At 37.4% G+C, this 23,322-nt stretch overlaps 1 protein-coding gene across 1 annotated transcript in view; it reads left to right on the forward strand.

The window, feature by feature from the left end:
- plpp4 (phospholipid phosphatase 4) overlaps positions 1-23,322 on the forward strand; it is a 70,014-nt gene that overhangs the window by 39,912 nt on the left and 6,780 nt on the right. The window contains exons 3-6 of the mRNA XM_087803327.1: positions 1,739-1,829; positions 9,374-9,437; positions 9,501-9,625; positions 22,921-23,091. Coding sequence (XP_087659453.1) covers positions 1,739-1,829; positions 9,374-9,437; positions 9,501-9,625; positions 22,921-23,091 — 451 coding nt within the window. The remainder of the gene's footprint in view (positions 1-1,738; positions 1,830-9,373; positions 9,438-9,500; positions 9,626-22,920; positions 23,092-23,322) is intronic.

The following is a 23,322-nucleotide window of genomic DNA, read 5'->3' on the forward strand; positions in this document are numbered from 1 at the left end:
CCAGCCCTGCTCACATTTCAACGGAGGAATGTCAGAATGTCAATACACCCTTTGGTGTTTGTGGCTTATTGGGCTGCCTCTCTGCTATATTATGAGGTGCCAATCAAAACCTGTTTCTCATTTAGAGCCATCGATACTGTTTGCTCCAATCAACCACAACTTAGAAAGATTCCCCCGATATCCTTCTCACATTCCTCCTCTGAGGAAAGAGTTTTAAATTTGTGGATTGTATTGAGTTTTTCAGAGGGATAAAGAGACATTTGGAGAGAAAGTCAGTGAAAGTCGGAGAGACAATGTTGGACCAAGAATGTTGGATGGAGATACCAGTCTACTGCCAGTTAATGTTGGGTAGTATAATAATGAGATTAGCATCTGGATCCACTTGTGATATATAAAGATGTATTACCTTTCCTAACCTTTTTTTTAATATTTTACATCACATTCATTTGTATCTTCTTCTGTATTTCAAAGGCTAAAAAAGAAAGTTATTCATCTATTCAAAATGAGTGAGAGGCAGTAATACCTGAACTAATCAGCTTGTTATTATCGCCTATAATTATTTAGTGTGAACAAAAACCGTCTTGTCGCATGATTCAAAGCCGACTTCTTCACGCTGCACCATATGTCTCCAAATAGCTCTTAATGTGAGGTAACACATTCAAAGAAGCAGTGGAACCTGGTCATAATTGGTCGACAGATGGATATGTGGGTGATGTGATAATTGTAACTAAAATTAAGTCAATGGAAGTTATTACAACCTTCTGGTCGTCGCATATAAACAGACTTCACAGGTGTTACAAAGAGTTGTGCTGAAGAGTTATTTGCCTTCATCCTGAAAATGAAGTGAAACACTTACATTTGTAGGGAATGTAGACATGGTGGATGGAAATTAGTAAAAATTAGTTAAATTAATAATTTCACAAGATTTTCAATAAAAAAATAATTGATTTGCACTTGAGATGAATAGTTACAAGAAAAAATGAGAAATTACGATTGAAAATGATCTTCAAATACCATTTATAGAAAATTGCTTTCATACAAAGTTTTAAAAATCCATTGTTGTCCGACTAAGTACAGAATGTAACAGAAAATATTCATGTAGTACATTTGGTTTGTATTTAATATCATTAAATCCTTTTAAAACATTAGATACTCGTCGTGCAAAAGATTGCTATGATAACGACTTTTTAATGAATACTTTATTTTATACATTTATTTTTTGTTATCTTTGAAAGTACATTTCAATAATTTTCTTAATCTGGGTGCGGCAGATTTTTTATGAGATACATCGTCAAGATAGTATTAGCTATATATCGTGGAAAGACACCTTTATCAGTTTTTCCCCATGTTAAATGTGATTATTTTGTCATAAAACAAAAAAATATGAATGAAAAAGAAAATATACCTAGGGGATATTTATATTTTTTGCCATAAAACTGATATGGGAAGTCTAGTTTATGATACGATGTATGATATTTTGTCCATTTAAAATGTATAAGATATTTTATTTTTACATGACTTATGGCTACTGCTATAACTATCCCTCAATTATTTAAAGTATTAAACTACTTAACACACATAACATCACACATATTCTTATCTTATCTTGAAGTTTCATCTAAAGATTTGACATAAATGTGAAAATAAATAAATTTCAAAAAATATTTTTTCTTTGTTGAGCTAAAATGAAAAAGGTCCAACAAGGATAAAAATTGTGATTCTTTTTATCCACTTCCAGGCCATTTCCTTCCTCACTCCACTGGCGGTGATTTTCGTGGTGAAGATCATTCAGAGGACAGACAAGACGGAAATCAAAGAAGCGTGTTTAGGTAAGGCTGAAGTTGTTTTGAATGTCTCTGCTGTATACAATGTTGTCTCGTTTGAGGAGTCAGCCCTTTCTTGAAAGCTTTAAAAGCTTTAAAAGAGGGCGAAAAACTTCTCTACCTAGAGAGACAAACCAGCGAGAGGCATGTGAAGTGAATTATAAATGATGATTACAACGTTCCGTTTAAGAGACAAATCACAGAACGCAGCAGAGCGCCTGCATTGTGACTTCACATCTCCAAGAGAAGATCAAAAGGACGCTGCCGTTATACGTTTCCTCGCTACGCCAGTTTTTTTTATTTTTGATTAGACTCAAGCAAACTGTCCCCCTTTTCACACGGAATTCCTGAGTACAAAGTTGACCCTGTGGGAGTCAACATGCGCCACAACGTTACATCGCTCACGGTGGGTTTGTTCGAGAATTCCATGTGTGCAAAGATCAGAGTTTTCTTATCACAGTTAAAATAACACGGTGTTCACTTTATTCTCTAATGATCCGTTTACGTAAACCCGCCGCAATTTCACACGGCTGCCGGAAAGTTGTTGGTTTTTTTTAACAAGATTTTCATTAACATGTCAAAGTCCATCATCCCCTGTCGCTGGATCCACAGGGATCACAACCACAATGAGATAAGTGTTAGTTTAGGGGGGTCTGTATTGACTGTATTAATGTGGCCCAAGGAGCAACTGATTGTATTGAAAAGGTTTGAGAGCTTAATGAAAATAATCTAATACTTAAACCATGTATCAATAATTAATAAGTTAATCTCTAAATATAACTAATAGCTATACTTATATATACTTGTTTTATCACTCCCTCTTATCCTTTTATTTGTGTTTTTATACATACTGTAGTTCTTGCTCTTTAAATACATTAAAAAAAAAAAAATCCTAATTGTGTTTTTCAATTATACTCCATTAATTATATATATATATTTATATATAATATTATTTATGAAAAAGTGTGTCATCTAGTATTTTTAGAATGTAATATAAAATACTATATAACAATATTATAATTAACACATAATGGAATGTTATGGGAAAACATTGTTATTTTAACTTTTTTTTTCCATTGGGTTTCCCCATCGAATAAAGGCTGTTTTTATTTTATTTTTCTTGACCGGCCTTCACAGTATATAATTTTGCTACTTGGGAAATGATTTGCCCCATAACTTTCATAAATATAAAATAAAAAATATATATATTTAACCCCCATGACAGACAAGGTGTCCTCCATTTCAGAAATAATGCAAGTATTTATTTCAAATGTCCTAAATTTGAAAAAATAAATAGTACAATTTTGTTTTTAATTTGAAGATTTAATATATAAAAAGGGTTGGTTGTTGTAAATGTCACCGCAAACTTACTGCATCTAGCTTTTTAACTGCCAAGCTGATCTAAATATTACAGTATAGTAGTTTTTAAATATAGCATAGTAGGTTTAAAATGTTTTTCACAGTTGGAAAAAAGTGAAACCATGTCCATGGATCATGGGTTATAGGGCGGTAAGGCGTGGGTCAGTGAACCCTGTCTTAATTACAAGAAGAGCCAATAAATAATATGAAATCACTTTAACAAACAGTGTCTTTGTAATAGCCTGATGAAGAAAATTATAAATCCTTAATTATATACATCTACTGTATGTCGTCAGCTCTTCTGAATATCGTCGAGCACCTGTGCTGACCCTAGATCAGGGATCGAACTCTAGCATGAAGAGGTCGATATTAGCTTCTCACGAAGCCTCAAAAAGTAATGGATCCGAACGCCTTCTTTGAGTTTTAACGGCACTAAAATCAATTCTTCGTTATTGTTTGTCAGCCTTCAATTGTGTCCAAGCAAATCATTCTCACCGGCAAAGAATGTGAGCAAGGTTCGAGCTTTCGTGCCTGGAAGTACAAGAGACCTTGTTACAAAAGCAAAAGGAAATTCACAGATAAATTATTTTGGCAAAGTTGTTGCGATGTTGTGAAGATGGAAAACAATCTTCTCAAACTCTCTAATTCAAACTCTTTTGACCGGAGGTTCACTTGAAGTAACTACTTGTTCATTTGGTGGTTTCACACCAGAAGTTAAATGCTGCTTTTTGAGCGTCTGAGATGTAAATGATGACGGAGTTCTGTTGAAATGTTTGTCTTCGAATAGTGCAAAGTGATTTGTAGAAAAGTAATCTGGAACCATGACTTGAAAATACTGGTCATAACCAATGACCACTTAATCACAAAATTTGGAAAAATCACAAAGGAATCTCCTCCTTAATTTTCAGTGCATGTTTTTAAGCGAGTTGCCATCTATCCTGCTATCTTTGAGGAACTCCTTGTCTAAACAAAGCACACATGTTAGAGAGATCCTGAAAGACTTAGTAGAAAATAGTAAATTATTGCAGTGTTTTTCCAGACCAGACCGTGAAAAAGATTTTGAGGTTCATCAACTGCCAAAAGGTTGTCAACCCTTGTGTCAATCTCAAGGTCAAATTGACCCAAAGTGTGAAAGCAAGTGTGTTTGTGGTGTCCCTTGTGTTGTCTGTGGTTCAAGGTGGATGACCTCCACCACTGTATTTTGCTGTATTTTAAGATCACCTTGACCCTGACCCTAACACAAGGGTTAAAAATCATAGAAAATAATGCCACATCCAGACAGATGGAATGCGGCACTTGTAGTTAACAAAGCTAAACCAGGATCTAGGAGAGAATGTTGACAACATCCAAATTTGTTTGAAATTTATTCATAAATTACTGTTTATTTTCAGTCAATGCCATTTGTTTAATTTAGCGAATGTAAGAGAACACAGAGGCATAAACTTAAAAACGGAGAATCATCACGATGAGTAACTTAATGCACTTTAGAAACAAAGACATAAGGTATAGTTCAGCTATCATCCACACGAGAGATTGGTCCACACTCATGCTAAATGGGTGGGCCATAAAATACAATCCCAAGGTCCCCAAATGGCCCTCGGCTATTGATGGTCTAATGAAGCTTCATGAAGCAGTGCCACTTGATGGCGATATATCTGCACTATTTTCCTTTGTTTTGAACAACTGTTCTAATGAAACATAACATCATTTTTAAACTGAGGGCGCCACCTACTGACCTATAAACAGTATGCCACCGTTTCATGAAGCATCACTACCTGTCGGCCTTCAGATTAAGATCCCTGCTCTGACCTTATTTATTTATTTACTCACTCACTCACTCTCCTAAAGAGTCCTTCTGGACACCCACAGGGAGAGTTTCGATCAAACCAAGCGTCCCATATGTGATCAGGTCAACAGGTTCTTGTTCATTTGCGCTTCTCCAAATTAACAAGCTGTTAAATAACAACGTGAAAGTGCGTCTCTCAGGGCCGGAGCCGTTGAGTGCTGGCAGTGTGAGGTGAATTCTATTGGACGACGGACTCCACTAATCTAGCAGGGCCTGCTCGGGGGCTAATGATCTGCCCCGGTGGTCCGCTTCATAGCTAATTAGGAGGTGTAAAGTTTCAGGCCGGGGCCCCGACAAAAGCCAGGAGCGCTCTCTGGTTTCACTTTACGACAATGAGACTGCAGAGAGCCGATCGTTCGTTCCACACCGGTGGTGTCACAATAACGCATGCTTCACTTATTTTAATACAATCCATGACGAAGCAGATATTCTTGCTCGTCTTGAAACATCAGAAACAAATCGTGAGCATTTAATTCACATGTTTCTCTAAATGGTTTGAGTTGATTTTTTGTTGTTTTTTTTTCCTATAAAATTTTAGCTAGCAGGGAATGCTAATAAATCTAATTAAAGTGGTGATTCATTCCAGCTCCTCACACCATCCCGGTCGTCTTATCGATCGTCTCTGTACCTCATGGATCCTATTGTCCTTGCCAAGATTGTTTTCTCCACTTTCTTTCCCATTCTTCTCACCTTTTTATCAACTATAACGTGATAGGCCTATTTTGAAGACATGATGTCGTCTTAATCTAACAACACACATCATGTTTATTATCCAGTGTAGGGGACATTCCTTGCTGCCAGATAAAGTGTAATTGTTGAAGAATAGAAAAAACAATCAAGTTGTGCAGATTTTTCATAATTTTGGCTGAGTTTCTTAACTTTTTTATAGGTTAACTATCTAACTATACTAAACTTTTTGCAAAAAATGTTGTGTTAACCCTTTTGTTATCTCAGGGTCAAGGTGACCCTGAGGCCCGAAAACAAATATGTTTTTGGTATCCCTTGTGGAGAATCAACTCCCTGATTTATATGAACACATATGCAGTGGTGGAGGTTGACCCTGAGATAACACAAGGCTTAACACAACATTGTTTGCAATTTTTTTTTTAATCCAGTTAATGGTATTATCATTTCTTAGATTGGGACCCCAATTGGGCTTCTTTTGGTTATATTTATAAAAAAAAGTTTTTGATAATTATACATTTTAAAATAACGACCCTCCAATTGACTTAAACTTCACAGATTTTCTACTCACCCTCATGTCGACTAAAGGGTTGGGATTTTTCACAGAATAAGTTACAGAGTTACAGGCAAAAATGCATGTCCATATGTTGGTCGCGACCGGTCTCTACTGTGTACACTAGGACTTTAACCAAAGTTTTTCCTGTTTGTGTAGCATTTTAGCCATTTACTCTGAGGTCTGTGGATCAGAATCTACTGATGGTTCCTCGCACACGGTTCAGGACCAGAGGAGAGAAATCTTTTCAGGCTGTTGATCCTAAGCTTTGGAACGATCTTCCTGTCTTTGCACTTGATGGAGTCTACTGACTCCTTTAAGAAACATCTTAAGACGTTTCTATTTGTTCAGGCTTTTCCTTGATTTTCTGGAACTCCTGTTATGTTATCAGTTTTATCTTGATCTTTAAAGTATATACTTTATTGAATATTGTTTTGATTGTTTAAGCGCTTTGTGACCCTGGTCTGGAAAAGCGCTATATAAATAAAAATTACTTACTTACTACAAACAAGCTTAAAATATGGACTTTTCAAAGTCTGAAATATTCCTCATGTTCGGGCTTAAATATAAGATAGACGTTGCAGACTGTCAGTACTGAGGACAGCAAAGTACTTTATTAACAAAAAGAGCAGGCAAAAGGCACTGACAAAAAGGCACAAAACATTGGCCAACTGAACTGAACACATCCTATACTTGAGAAAACCATGTACCACAGAAACTTGGTGTCATGACAGAGACAGACAGACAAGGGAGGGTTTTAAACACACAACAATCAATCAATGTGAACTGGGATCAGGTGAGACAAAGACACAGGTTACACGTATCAGGTTGATCAGTTCAGAGCAAAAGAGGTAAGTAGAAGTTAACAAGACAGGAAGCAGGACTTCACAATAAAACCAGGAAGTGAGACGAAAGGGAACTTAAAAGACAGGACATGACACAGACGAGCAGTATGGAGGTATTTGGATATTTTGTAATTTTCCTTTTCGCCAAAAATAAGTGACGACTATTTGCTAACATCCTATGAACATAGATTTCTCTCTATAACTTCAAAAAAACAACCCTTGGTAGATATGAGGGTGAGTAGAAAACTGAATTTGAATTTTGGCTGAACTCAATTTTAACACTGAATTTAGACAATATTGACTTTTTTTTAAGATTTAATTTGGCGTCAGGGAAGCGTTTTGTCACCTGAAAACATCAGCCACGCAAAAATTGTGTTTGGTGTGAACAAACCTAACCGGGTTAAGAAAATATAAAAGAAAATACTCAAAAAAATAAGCAAAGAATCATCCAAAAAATAAAACTTGGATCATCTTTTTTCAGGTTAATAATCAGAAACCCTGAACTCCTGAATAGTTGCAAGAAAATGTGTCTTTCAGGCTGTTTTTCATTCGAACTGCTCAGATCTTTATGTTGTATAGTTGAGAAATCAGACCAGTTGACCAATTAATAAATCAAAACCCAGAATATCAATACGTGGTGATCTGCAGTGAGCCTCTTTCGAGAGGTCGCCAAGACAAACTGATTTTAGTCTGGCACCATTTCAAAGCCATCAAGGGGGCCAAGCAGGAACATCAACAAGGAAACGGAAGAGCCAATCCTCTGTCGTGAGTGCCAAAGAGTGTGGGAGTTTCTTGGCTGCTCCCTTCATTAGATAAGGGACTCGGTGGCGGCTTGAACGTCTGCTCAAATTCATCATCATATATAATTGTTTATATTTGAAAACTTTGCAATAAAAGACAAAATCAATGGATGAATAAAAAACACCAGACAAAACATCATAAGTCAAGTTTGACGAAGCACTTTCCTCTGCTTTATGTGCTGCAGTCATAACAATCCTTCCTTTGGAATACATTAAACAAACACTCAAGCAGCGAAGAAATTCATGTGGATTGTCCTAGTAATGAGGTTCTTATATACAGTGGGAGATCACGAAGCTAATTATATCTTAAAGCCACGTCCCAGTGTAAAATACATTAAGACAGCTTTACATTAGCATAATGACAGCAGGATGGAACCTTAGATCAAATGTGTCTGCAGCTTCGGTTTTATCACCAACACAAACCAATCTCAGAGCCTTTTATCAATCACTTTTATTGGATGCAGAATCTGCCATTGCTATGATTTTGCTTTTCAAACCTCTCGTGATGGATGGATGACAGTGCATTATTTATGGAGTGTGAACCCCAGACAGCCAGAGTTTGCTGCTTATGAATTAACCATTTTTTTTCTTCACACAACTGATGACAGCCATCTGTCCACCTTTCTAGTACAACACTGAGAAAAAATGACCATAAACTGTTTCCTTCAGTTGAGAAAAATCACTTAAATTCAGGAAAATGGTGTCACAACACAATCTGGAGCTTGTAATCCATGCGTTTATGTCTTCTAGTTTAGTCTATTGTAAGAGTTTATTTTTGTGTCTAAACAAGAAATGCAGTTATTACAAAACTTTTTAGCAGAAATTCTGACCTGCTCTAGTAGAAGAACTCACATTTCTCCGATCCTTAAAACTCTTCACTGGCTGCCAGTTTCTTTCAGGATCAACTTTAAAATTCTGGTTCCTTCTTTCAGATCTATTCATGGTCAGACTCGTCCTTACATCAGGGATCTGATCCAGCCTTATACCCCAGCTCGGGCTCTGAGGTCTGTGGATCAGAATCTACTGATGGTTCCTGAACATGGTTCAGGACCAGAGGAGAGAAATCCTTCCAGGCAGTTGCTCCTAAGTTTTGGAAAGATCTTCCTCTGTGTTTGATGATCTACTGACTCCTACAAGAAACATCTTAAGACCTTTTTATTTGTGCTTTTTCCTGATTTTCTGGGACTCCTGTGTTTGTCTTTTTTTGTCTTGGCCTTTTAGAGCCTGTACAGCCTTTTTTTTTTTTATATGTATTGCTTTTGAACGTCAAGCGCCTTGTGACCCTGGTCTAGAAAGTCGCTTTACAAGTAACTATTACTTACTTACTTACTTACACCTGTGATGGAGAGTCCACGGGTCCTCTTTAGCGCTTGTATCCCTGCATTATGTAGCAACTCTGGGTGTCTTTGTAAATGAGAGTGATGATCTGGCTTGTTTGACGCTGGCTTCATTTCCTTCTGCAGCCGTGTCCCTGGCTCTCGCCCTGAACGGGGTCTTCACCAACACCATCAAGCTGATCGTGGGCAGGTAAGGGCATCAGCTCCATTGGACACGGTTGAGGTGATAACACTTGTTAATTCTGATCCACAGACCCAGACCCGACTATTTCCAGCGGTGCTTCCCCGACGGCCAGGTGAACGCGAAGATGCTCTGCACAGGAGAGTCTCATCTGGTCTCAGAGGGGCGCAAGAGTTTCCCCAGCAGCCACTCATCCTGTGAGTTAATGGCTTCATTTAATAAAAGAGTAGACCTTTATCCATTAACTGATATCATCTAGTAGGCCACTACTATCTCCTACAATACATCCAATCACCAGCCATTCTTTTTATTACCCTGACTCTAGCTGAATGGTGTGAAACTCAATTACACAAGGGGTCAAATTCGTTTAGCAGTCACTTCATTCCAAGGCTTCATTTATCCTAAGTATCCCTGTTTTTCTCACCATCTCATCATGAACATTATTCTACTTGGATTTTGTGCCAGCCATCCGACAGGCCAATATTTGGCCCTAGACCATTCATATTTCAACATCTAGTACTTTACCCTTTCTCTATTTTTAGAAGCGATCTGGCCGGTATGCAGAGATATCCAATTGGTTCAAAAACGACTGCACTGTGTAGAGTTTTGAAAAAGAAAATGGTTTCACCTCTTATCCGAGAGGCTTCTTCAGTTTTACGATGATATGTACGATGAAAACGACAATTCAATGGACTGATAACTGAGGTTTCAGGCGATCCAAGTGCCACTTCAGGAGGAATCCAATGATCTCCCTAATAATTCAAAATGAACGGTCAATAAAATGCTATATATTTGAGTCCAAATATTGAAGTGGAGTCGTAATAGAATTCTAGCGCCGACGATGTCATGTAAATGATTCACAGCTTGTTTCTAAATCCTCCCCAGTTTTCTAAACCCCTCAGCAGCAGAAAGCTCGTCACTTTAGATAGCATGGCTGCCAGGTAACAAGCTTAACAATTTATTGTAAACATGTCGTGCGCGGCTGTCAGCGCACAACTAACTAACACAAAAAAGTTCTCCCAGAATGGGATTTTTTTTTTTTAGGAGTGAAGCAGTGAAGTGTGACAATACTCGAGATTTGTAAACAAATGCAGAGATAGGGTATTTGCTGAAGTGGAAAATGTGTTTTTGTTTTACACAGGTCTGCCAAAAAATACAAATAAATAGTTAACGATCAATTGGAATTATTCTACTGTCAGGCTTTTCTACTGTTCAATTTATTTTGGAAATATATCTCTGTTATGATCTATCAAAATGGTGATACCTCTTCTTGGAGTATCTAACACGGCTGTGGTATAAAAATGTATTGATCAAGCCTTGAATGACTTTAAAATATCGATCCAGTTTGCTATCAGATACTTACCCTTTTCTACAGCTGGTTTGAGAGTTTGTTTCTTACTTTAAACATTACTTATGAACAACATTTGGATTTTTTTATTATTAGTATTGTTTAGAGTATTTGGAGACGATTGGACCTGGATTATAATCCAGATTATACTTTAGTATGAATGGTTGTGTATATAGCACTGTGAAGGTGCAGTTAAATTTATTCATTAAAAATTGGCTCTTATTATTAGTTTAAATCATTTTTTCGACCCCAGGAGCATAGCAAGCCTTTCCTGGCTCATCCTGCTGAATTTCTTTCATTTATTGCCTCTATTGACCAATAAATTGACACCCATTCCCGTCATAATTGCTCCTAAGAGTCTTTTTAATATTCCTTATTTTCCAATTAAACACGAGGCTGAGACGATACTGATGCTGATTAAATCTCATTCTCTTGCACTGCAGACCTTTTGTCGGACACATTTGGACTCCTGAGCTGTTTTCCACTTCCGCAGCAATAAATAATTCAGGTGTTTGTTGTCAGGTGGTTGGATGTAAATTGGTGTGCTGAGTTTCTGCTGAGGGCAAAAAAAAAAAACCCTCATGAAAACGAACCTGAATCATTAAAAGAAGAAAAAAAAATCGAACTTTCTCACACTGCAGCATATCTGTGTTGGATACGGCTTTGAAATACCACTCCCCCCCCACATCAGCTAAGAGTTCAAAAGTAAAATGCTCATAATGTTGAAGTGCACGGAATGAAAAACGGACGTTCCGGCGATGGTGAGCTCGCCGTTTACGTTTGAATTTATATTACATTTCCACTCCATTCGATGGCTGCACTTAGAATTCATGAGGATATTTCCGAACACGGTAAAGGGGACGCACAAGTATTGCATGAGCGATTACATAGGGAATAATGTTCCGCGCTGCTGAAGGAATAATTTAGGATGTTTTGTTTGCCCTCACGTACGGTAACACCAGCCCTGCATGCAAATCTATTAGTGTAATGTCTGAGGGATGATGCTGCTTCCTTAGAAAACCTGATCACAAATAACAATCCTCCAGTCAAGCACTTCGGTTGTTGACTCAAGTGTGTGACCTGTTCGCTGGAGAATTATGATGAATTATTGTTCACTGGTACCACACTTGGGCTCTGAATGTCAAACACTTGTTTTTCTTCCTTCTGCGTTGTAGGGGCAGCACCATTAAGTGGGCCAGATGTATTCTTAAAAAGTCAGCGATTTTAAGGGGACACCTGGTTGTTCCCAGACTGACCTCTCTAGTATCTCATGGGTCTGCACCTGGGCCGCTACCTAGGTGGACAACAAACAATTGTCCTAGCTTGTCTTAACGCTTGTGTTATCACATGGTGACCTAGAGTCCCAAAAACAAATGTCTTTGTGGTATCCCTTGTGTTGTCTCTGGGTCAAGTTCAAGGATACCACAGACACATTTATTTTACAGCATCCGGGTCATCTTGACCCAGAAATAACAGAAGGGTTAAGGGCATCTGAGTGGTGGACACCAATTAGATTGGGTTAGGTTAGGTTAGGTAGAACTTTAATGATCCCTCAGGAATGTAGCATTAGTACTGAAAACCATTTCAGACTTTCCTACTGAAGGTGGAAGTGCTGTATTAGCGTCAGGCACCTACGGTCTAAACTGATGGCGCCACCTATTGACTTCTAAACAACGTGACACTGATTCATGAAGCTTCATCAGACCATCACTAACAACCACTGAGACCATAAGTTGTATATACTGGGTGGACATGTGTTTGCTTTGGAAAGTTCGTCAAAAGTTTTGGAGTGTGAAGGTCTAATTCGCTGTGCAGGAAATGTCATCTTCATCTCCATGGTTGTTGTGCAGCAAATTGAACATTATTAAAGTAACATACTTAAATGAGTCCATCTGTTGAGTTTAAGGCCTGTCTATCTTGTGAAAAGTGGATCGATCTAGCAGGAAGGGGCCGTAACAGTTTGCCCCATTTTTGGATCGCTATCAAAGCTTTTTCATACTTATCTCCAATATGATAGGCGAGATCACTCCAGTTCCATGTGTGACATCATTGACAAGATTGTTATTGCCCGGAAAAAATAAGGAAAATTTGGCACGACAACCCTGGGAGACGTGGAATGAACTGGTCAAATAATCACATCCCGGTTTATGGCACAATTGGAAAGCAATGTTGCAATTCTACCTGTAGATCGATCGAGTGAAAACCTCGGAAGTCACAGCACAATGTTCTTCATCCTTTTGTAAGGAGATGAAGATGTAGAGGTCTTGCTGAGGCAACCCCTGATACCAAAAGACACTTGATTTCTCGCTTATTTTGAAAAAAATCTCCTCAAACTGCATATTTAAAATATTTTTTGCAATTGTGTGTGAAATATTTTAAGATTCCAAAGCAGGCTTCGAATTTAAACTTTTTATGTCAAGGCAAGTGTTGCTTTAAAGAAGAGCATACATTTAGGGCACCAAGGGAAACATTTATTTCGAAGTAGCAGTAGGAATATATAAAACGGCATTATCATTCTATCAATATTATCGTTTTCATTAGCGGCTTATATTAAATGTTTACAAAAAGTATACAAATCAACGTATGTTACACACACGAATCAAAATAAACACGCACATAAACAACAGTTTTAGGAACTGACGAGTTTCGAGGGCAAACGAACCACTAAATACTTTACACACTGCATTTAAACAATCGAATAAACCTAAAAAAGTTGTGTATTTTGCTAAATTTTTCCCAAAAGCCTGTAATTTCTCGTCCTTTCCTTTCACCCTTTCCTTGCTCGGCATTTTTAAAGTTCGCTGCCTGACCAAAATTCACCGGACACCTAATGTTCCTTCAAGATGCTAATGTCATGAGTGTATCACTAGGAACTGCTCGGCTGTTTCCGTCGTCAGTTAACCTTTGGCACAAGCTTCCAAAATGTCTGAGCCCATGTTGTTTACCTTTTAACGATAGATATTGAACAGTTGAAAATGATATGTTATAACAGTCAATTGGGGACAATTTTACTATGTTCATTCGACGAAACAATTACGCTACCAGTATTTATGAACAAATGAAAAGCCAAGGGCGGTCACGGAAAGTTGTTTCCCTAAACACAGGTATATTTTTGGGGCGTTACGGCAAGTGTGGAGGACGGTTACGGAAAGTGCTGTGGTTGCCGCGGTGAAATCCGAACTCTACCAAAGCAGCTCAGAAGCCAAAAAATACTTGACGACTAAAGCGTCAAGTAAAATGTTTAAAAAATGTATTCATTTCAACAAACAGTTTTGTTAATTCAGTGAAAGTAATTGAATAATCGGCTTTTTAATCCAAAAAATATAATTCAATGTGGATATTAATCCTCTCCAGTGAGCAGAGAAGGTTTGAAGAACTTTCTGGGCGGTAAGATGATGCTATGAGACGTATTTCTTAAAGGTTCTTATTAAAGCGTCTTCAAAGACACCTAATGGAGGAGAAGCGCTTTGAAGCTCTGACTGTTTCCCCAAAAGAAATGCCAGCGAGAGACTCTGCATGGATTACAGTCGTCAGCGCAGCAGCTCTAATAGCCTTATGCTGTTGCTCTGTGACTCAGAATGTGATGGAGAGAATGTTGAGACGAGGGCACGGTGAGCGCCCATATGCCAGCACATCAAGAAAGCAAGAAGAATTCAATTTCCTGTCCGTCTCTTTTCATCGGGACAAATCTTGTCGTACCGCGAATATGTTTTCGCGGCTTTTATCCTGACAAATGTAGGAGCGGGGCGCCGAGCAGGGTCGCCGGAAAGTCAAGAGATGGAGTGGGTGTAGCGCCACGTCAGGAGGAATAAATTCAATCTCAACCGCTATTATTCCAGTGCAGGAATATGGTGAAGAGTAATCCATCAGATTAAACATTTCCGCTGACTGAGTTTGTGCTCGACAGTCAAGTAAATAAGGAGAAACTTTCTGACACGGCTTCAGGTTCCACTGATTAAGTTTTAGGAATGAAAGTAGATGTTTCCCTAGATGAGATAAATAAACAGATAAATATTCATTCCCTCAAAAACTCCAGTAAACAAACTGCACAATTCTCATTAAATTGCTTTTTTCCAGCTTCCTTAAGTCTACCTGCACCTGTCCATCATCCAGCACTCTTCTGAAATGGACATGTACCTCAGAGTCTCTCACAAATGACAAACCTCATCTCTATTGAAGAGTTTCCCTTGATTTTTTTTTTTTGGTCAAATTTTGTTGTTCTTTACCATTTTCTTTAATTATTATTTCTCTATTTTGCTCATTTCCTGTTGTTTTTATAGGTTTTTCTACAACTCTGGTTGTTTTCTTCATTATTTAACAATGTATTACTTGATTCCCTGACAGTCATCTCTTTATCATTTCTTCCTTCATTTCAAGCTTCTGAATAGATCTTTGAGTGCAAACCCAAAAAAAATTGTAATCGAGTGTACTTTTCAGATTCTGGTTCACCTTTCCCTTTACAAGGCTTCACATCTTTGAGGTTATTTTTGAAATGTCTTCCATAAAAAACATAACATCTAGCAAGCAAAGCTGCAATGATGTCCTTATAATGATGTCCCAGGTTAAAATAGAAACAAATAATTTCCCGTACTGGCATCTTCCTATTTGTAACAGGAATAGACTCGAATAGACTTCAAACCGTAGTAAACCGGAAACATATAGTTAAATAATATGTCCAAAAAATCAATGGATTATTCTCCTAGCCTTTTTTATTAGTTTCTTTCTTAGGGTTAAGGCACTTCCTGGTCTGATCGAAGTAGTTTCATTGCAACTTTCTTTGGTATTTTGACATCTTCTGTGACCCTGATAAAACTCCCTGGACCAAAACCAACAATCCTTCTTTTATCTGTCAAATAAATGATTCTCTACAGACTCATGTTTTGTGGCCATCCAGTCTGGTGCCTTCGTCCCGGAGGACGATCAAATAAAAAAGTAATTAGAAGTGAATGTTCTCAGAGGTCTTCCTTCATCACCATCCATCATCTGTGCCACAGAGATTCTCAAGAGAAGCTCGCTTATACCTCTGACATTCAAATTCGGTTAGCTTATCGTGGTGCGTGGCTAGAACCGTTCGGGTCGGCAAATACATTCCGGCTGATTACTCACAGAAACACTCTTCACTTCAAGTGTCCAAAGAGGTTGAGAAACAGCTTGCGTGGGAGCCAGAGCCGCAATTATACAGCGCTAATAATGAGTTCCTGTTAGGCTGCTGTGTGTTAATGGATGGCTCATAAGTGGCTGGTTAATATGCAGCTTTGGTGCCCAGGAACACAAGAGTTTCTCATGAGTTCCAGTCGGTGTCAGAGGTCAAGTCATGAGAGATGTATTGCTGCCATTAAAAGAGCTTCTGTGCGTGGGTTTGCTATTAAATCCTCAAACTTTAGCACTAATATTTGAGTCCAGATTTCTCTTTATAAATGGATAAATACTATAAACCTGACTTTTGAACTTTTGAAACTTTTGAAAGTACTGAAGACTATTAAAGACCGGAAAACCCGAATAAAAAAAAGAATCCCTGAACAAAACCTACTGCCTCTGTCTTTAAAGTACTGTGTACATTTTCCTCAGGTCTCAGAGAAAGTTGATCAGGTCTTAGGAAAAATGTTATCAGGTATCAGGAAAAAAATAATTAGATCTCAGGAAAAAAAAACTATCAGGTCTCAGAGAAAAAAATTATCAGGTCTCAGGGAAAAAAAAAGATCAGCTCTCAGAAAAAACCCTCTCATTTGTAAGACGGCCTCAGGAAAACGTCCAAGAAGTAACATGAAAACATCCATCAGATCGAACATTCTCAGTCTTCAAAATAAAAGTATTTCGCCAAATCGACCTACAGCAGTATTAGGCAAAAATGAATTTAACGTTTTCTTTTTTTAAGTACTTGTTTATTGGAAGTAATTGAGACCTGATACATTTTTTCCTGAGACCTGACGATGTCCTAAAATGAACTTCTTTCCTCAGACCTGACCAACTTTCTCAGAGACCTGACGATGTCCTAAAATGTACACCGTATTAAAGGCACATTAGGCTCAAAAGTTCAGAATTTGGACATCATTTGTGATCGAGTGGGTTCGGGTCCAGTAGAGTTTGTGGCATTTCCGGATGAGCGTCTTCACATCCATCACTCTCTGTGAAATGTGTGGAAAAATATTCTTGCGTGGCTTGTCAATGCTTAAAAAATGTTTTGGCTTCTTAAAAAGAAAACCATTTTGATTTCGCATCAAAACAAGCCCTCAACCTTGTGACTGTGAGTGGGAAAAAACTGCACTCAAAGAAAACATTTTCACAACCTATAAAACAGTTATGCTTTTCTTAAATATATTTTTTACTGCACTTTAGAAAATAACTAATTTGATTTTTAAGAGCTGGCTAAATCGCACACTGCACTGTAGACTCTAGAAGAAAACAAACAAATGCAATACATTTTCGTCTAAATATAGTTTTATTTTTTTTTTAACAACATATGTTTTTTCCTGTTACTGTTTTCAATTTGATATGAAGAATTGTAAAAATGTTATTTAATTGGAAATTTGAGTAAATTTCGCCTCTAGGTGACTGGAGCTAGCACAGTTAGTCAGTCCTTTTATGTTAAAGTTAAACAATAACTTATTTTCAATTGTTTCCCGATTCAGTATGTGTCAACAGGTGGAGAGTATCTAACTACTATATCTACTAAATCGCTTCGGAAATTGCCTGCCAGACCTTGGCTACGCGGTTTGATTGTTATCTCCTTCCAGTTACATCAAGGACCACAGTCTTTTGAGAGAACAAAGCGTTGTGTTGCAGGCTGTCATCCATCTTATCTTCGTAAAAATGTCTAAAATGTGATGCAATTTTAATGAAATAACACAACGAAAAGACAAGAAAACGGAGAGAATGATTGACAATTCACTGTTGTTGTTATACTGGCTCCTCGTGAAGTGTCTATTGTCCGATTCGCATGGGATTAGTATTACCGGGGGACCTCTGGTAATTTGTAATAATTACAGAGAATGTCTGAGTTTTAATCCCTTGTGAATGCACCATGTCTGTGATTTGTAATGTAATAATTCCGCCGCAAATGACCTACTGTAATTCACCAAAACACAGACGTCAGGTGATAATACTAGTCCAGTGCGAATCCGAATGTCTGTGTTTGTAATTCTGAATGCTGCATATATGCAGCTGTAATGGACTTCTAGGCACTCGCCATTGTGTTAATGTTTACTTCCGCTGTTTTATTTTGAAGGGGTTGAAAAGGAAGTAGATGGTTGTTGTTGTTCCACATGACAAAAGTAAAGAAGACGTGCGCGCTGCACAGCTACAAACTAAGTTACAGCCTCGTTGTTTCCCGCACGAATACACTCGGTTACACTACTGTAACAGACTGTGTCTCTTCTGTAAGAATAATGTTGGGGCAAATAAATGTGCCTGGCAGCGCTCTCGCTGTTGAGCGTCTGGATAAGTTGAGAAACGAAAGAAAATAAACGGTTGTCCACTTTATCTTAACGCTTGGTTAAACTAACTTTCTCTTTTAGTAATTGCGCTCCTTTTTACATCTGTATCTCTAGGTAATGTCAGTAAAAAATGACTATTTTACAGACGTCGCTTATCCCGTGTGAAAGCACTTAAAATAACGCAGAGGAGGGTCATTTGCAAAACACAGAGTTCCCCAGGTAATGCTTATCCCGTGCGAATAGGGCCTATTAAAAAAAAAAATTATATATAATTTTGTAAAATTTCTTAAATTGAGGTTTTTTCAAGGAAAGAAACTTGTCTTGACCCAGCATTGTGTTACAAGTGGCGAGAGAAGTGGGATGACCGTCATCAGATTTCTTCTGATTGCAATCAGCTACTCTGGACTGTTTCACTCAATACTTATGTTACATATTCATGAAAACTTTCATCACTACTATCAACTTCCCCCGTTTTGATTGGATTCCCTCGGTACTGAATATAATTGCATTTCCTGGTTGCTTGACTTTGCATGAACCTTGTGTTTGTTTGAATAATTAAAAAGCCATCGCACTGCACTCATCACTCTGGCTCGGTCCCAGTGTTTCGTCGAGGGAATCATTGTTTGAATCGTCGATGGCGAATTACTCGAGTTAGTCTTTTTGTCCTCTCCGTGTGCAGATCGTCGTCGCTTTAATGAGTTAAAGCTGCTCATCGAGCGAACCCGCTGCTTCTGTAATCACGTTTATTATAGCGTCGTGAGAGATGGTTGTAGGTTACGAGACACAGAGATGGTTCCCTCTTATGTTTTATTATGTTTAGACGTCTCAGCTCGTTGTGAATACAATACATAACTTTACTGCTTTAAATATAGTTAAACTATCCAGTTATAACCCTCTAGCTTAGCATGCCAATTAGCTTAGCATGCTAGCTCGAAAAAAATTGTTACAATAGACCAAAAAATATACAATAAAATACAAAAATACTTTGCAAATGATTAAAGCACATTTTATACATCAATGAAGCTACCGAAATGTTTAGCAATGAGTAAAACATTTAGCGGTTGAAGAGTTAAAGAGGATTTTGAGAGATTTTTTTTTTTTTATAGCCCATTTCTGTGTTCGACAATACTATTGTCAGATTGTTGTATTTATTTATATTTTAGACAATATCAGTCAAGCCTTGGGCTAAATAAAACGCTGTTTTTTTTCTTTCGTGAGCTGCTGTGATTATTTTCCATTTCATTTTCTAAAAAGCAAGTAACAACTTCAGTACATGTTAAACTATTTATTAAAATGGCTCCTAAGTCATTCTACGTCTTACTTTTATACGTATTTCTATGTTGAATGAGCACCTAAAATATAAGGGTTATTAATACTTGTATCGTTAAAAAAGTTTTGTTTCATGCCCTTTTTGCAGTTTTACATACCAACATGTAACACTTTCACATGCTGGCTGGTAAAAAGTATTTATTTTATTTAAGTTACGTGACAGAGGAAGAGATTACTTTGAGGAGCAAAGGTAGGCAATAAAATAGAACATGAATGATAAAATCATGTATAGATTGTTTTTGTTGTTGTGTTTTTCAGAAAAGGAAACCAGCAGGAACCTGTTCGGGTTTTGTAAAAGTTATTTTTTTTCAAGATATTTGCTGCAAGCACTAGTTCTCAGCTTGTGGGTGGTAGAAGATGAAGTGGTGTTTCTTCTTTTTTAAAGCAGGAAACTTCTCACACAATTTTGCCTGATTTATTTAATTTCCGATATCAAATGAATACATGTTTATAACAATAAAACCAGGCATGTTTTGTACTACATTGATGTTTTGTGACTCATTAGGAGTAAGTAAGTAAAGGTTATTTGTATATTTTTAGACCATCAAGGAAAAGCCTGCACGAATAAAAGTGTCCTAAGATGTTTATTGAAGGAGTCAGTAGATCCATCAAACACAGATTAGATAAGATAGACTCAGGAGATTCGGATCCACAGACCTCAGAGCCCGAGCTGGGGTGTAAGGCTGGATCAGATCACTGATGTAAGGAGGAGACTGACCATGAATAGATCTGAAAGTAAGAACCAGAATTTTAAAGTTGATCCTCAAAGAAACTGGCAGCCAGTGAAGAGCTTTAAGGATCGGAAAAATGTGAGTTCTTCTACTAGAGCGGGTCAGAATTCTTGCTGCAGGGTTTTGTACCAACTGCAGGTGACATCTTCATTATGGTATGTCGTAGATTAATTCCTCAGCTCTATGAAAAACGTAAATGCAGAATATAAATAGAGATTGTGTTAGATAGAATTGCTTGTCCAAGATGATTTTTACTTTAAAGAAAAACGGCACTGAAACTGAATCATCCAACTTGTTTTGCTATCAACATTAATTAAAAAATACTTGTGAGAAAAACAACTTAAAAAGGAATCTATGAAAAGTGCCTCGCTCAAAATATAGAACCATGTGCTTTGAAGGAGCCCGATCTCGCCGTCAACTCATTCAAACTCTAAATAATGATGTGAATTATGCAGCAGACGATTTCCGAGCTCCTGATTGTGTTTACTTTTCCTCTTGAGTGACAGACTTAAACAGCTTCCAACTTGCGTTGGCCGATTTCGTGAAGGGAGAGGAATCAGAGAAGTGGTGGAAAAATCAGAGATGTCGTCGGTAGTTTATCCATCGCATGTACGTCATCGATTCACGTCGGCTCCTGCTTGAGGGATGGAATCGCCTCGTCTATAGCTGGAGCTATTAAAATAAATGGAATGAGCCTGACTGTGATTGGAAACGTAAAGAGGTCAATTTTAACTGAGATGGATGGACATAAGGAGAAGCTGTGGACTAATGACGGGAGGATATTTCAACACAATTTTCTTTTTTTCAAGCAAATAAATTGCACACAAACTGCGGCAAACTACTAATATTTGAACAATAATAATAAACAATAAAACTACACACCCTTGTGAATCTTTTCTATACATTAAGAACATTAAGACGAACATACAAAATAAGAGTATATGTATATCTTGGGTGAGACCAGCGAAAACTTGTTTGTGTTTTGGAGAAACTTCAATTTCTTTTGATATTGAATATCTCTAAAAATGACTCAGCTGGAAAAGAGAGGGTGGGAGGTAAGAGAAAAAAAAAAGATTGTTTCTCCGATCAAAATTCTGTCAGGTTGTTCGTGTCATGATTTTATTATTTGGGGATTCAGGGAATTATGCCACAGCTTTATCAAACATTTTTAAATAAAAGGTTTTTTTTCAACCCTTTCATGACTACAGTTATATGAAGGTTTTCCTAGATTTAAGTATATTTTTTGTCTTAGAAATTGTTATACATTGTTATACATACAGTACATATGTATAACAATGTTATACATATATATGTTGTTATACATACATAAGTGATGAGGTATATTTTCTGGCAGTTATTCAGGATCACTGCGAGTTTATTTATAGACAATAGCAAACTTTAATGCTATTTTTTAAAATATATAAACGGAAACACGTTTAGCATTTTCTGACTTTTTGGTAAGTGTTGTATTGGCTGTTGTAGTAGGGCGAAACAAATGTTTCTTTATGTATATTCCTTAATAAAAACTCACTGCTTCTTACTAAAGTTAATCACTATATAACTCATTTTCTCACTTAAAAAACACTCGCTCCAAACGTTTCCAATATTGCTCTTGATATTGATCTCACTCTCTGTTAGTAAATGAACCCCTGTAGCTTTGTGCGTTAAACACATTTGTACTGACATTAAATATTTATGCCTACATTGTTTTTCAGCCCTCGGAGAGCCTTAATCACACTGATCATTCAGGAGTAGATCTTTACTTTTGAAATGGTGCCTGTGCTAAAAAAGTGCACAAAATAGTTTTCATGAATAAACCTGTAATCTATTGAAGAAGCTTCATGAAACAGTGTCATGTTTTTTAGAGGTCAGTAGGTGGCGCCATCAGTTTAAAAATGTGATGTGTGATATTTCATTAAAACAGTTGTTCAAAACAAAGTAAAATAGTGCAGAGACCGCCATCTAGTGGACTCTGAGAATAATAAAACTGCTTCATGAAGCTTCATCAGAACAACACTAGTAAAAATCTGTTACAAAACTTTGTCAGAGTTAAGTTCTGTCAGAATTAATCTATGACTAATTTGACCTTGAGAAAAAAATGTGCTTTAAGTGCTTGGTCAGCCTGAAAATCTCTGTCAGGACTATATTCTAAAATTAATCTTTCAATATTTGTTTTTTTGAATTTCAACTTTAAAATAAAAGTGAAAACCAAAATGAAGTACTGACAAGTATAGGTTGCTTCTCAGTATGGTTAGTAGTGAAAATATAATGTTTGTATATCTTCCACCAGTTGTCCTTTAAATGAAGAACCTCATTATGGATTTATGAACGAGAACACACACTTTTGTGGTTGTTTTAGAGCTTCATGAAACAGTGTCATTATTTTAGAGTCCACTAGATGGTGGTCTCTGCACTATTTTCCTTTGTTTTGAACAACTGTTCTAATGAAACATCACATACTCCTCCTCAGCAGTAACTGTGCAGAGAAAGTTGCTTCACTCTCTTCATGCAGGTCTTTGAATTTTCAGGTTATTTTCAATCACCTCAAATGAATTGTTGATGTTACAAAATGTCAACATTTCTCTTCGTCGACGTGTTTGTAAATAAAGTTGAAAAATTGTTAAAAAAAGTTATTTGTTTCTCTCTCGCAGTCGCTTTCTCCGGACTGGGCTTCACTTCCTTCTACCTGGCCGGGAAGCTGCAGTGTTTCACGGACCAGGGTCGAGGACGAAGCTGGCGTCTGTGCGCCATGGTCCTGCCGCTCTACAGCGCCATGATGATCGCGCTGTCCCGGACCTGTGACTACAAACACCACTGGCAAGGTTTGTTTCCATCGCATCGAATCAATCGCTCAAGTCAAATGGAACTGATCATTAAAAGTAAAAAGCCTTTTATTTGAGCCCACTTTTCCTCAGGATGCATCATGGGGCGACAGCTCACTAAACCACGATGGGCAGATCTCAGGGCACACGAGGGCAAGAAATAATAATGAGAGGAAATTCACAGAAATTCCGAGAACGGAAACATTAAAAGTGTAATACAAACAATCATAA

This window comes from Callionymus lyra, chromosome 11 (assembly GCF_982586985.1).
Source record: "Callionymus lyra chromosome 11, fCalLyr1.hap1.1, whole genome shotgun sequence".
NCBI classification, from domain to species: Eukaryota; Metazoa; Chordata; class Actinopteri; order Syngnathiformes; family Callionymidae; genus Callionymus; species Callionymus lyra.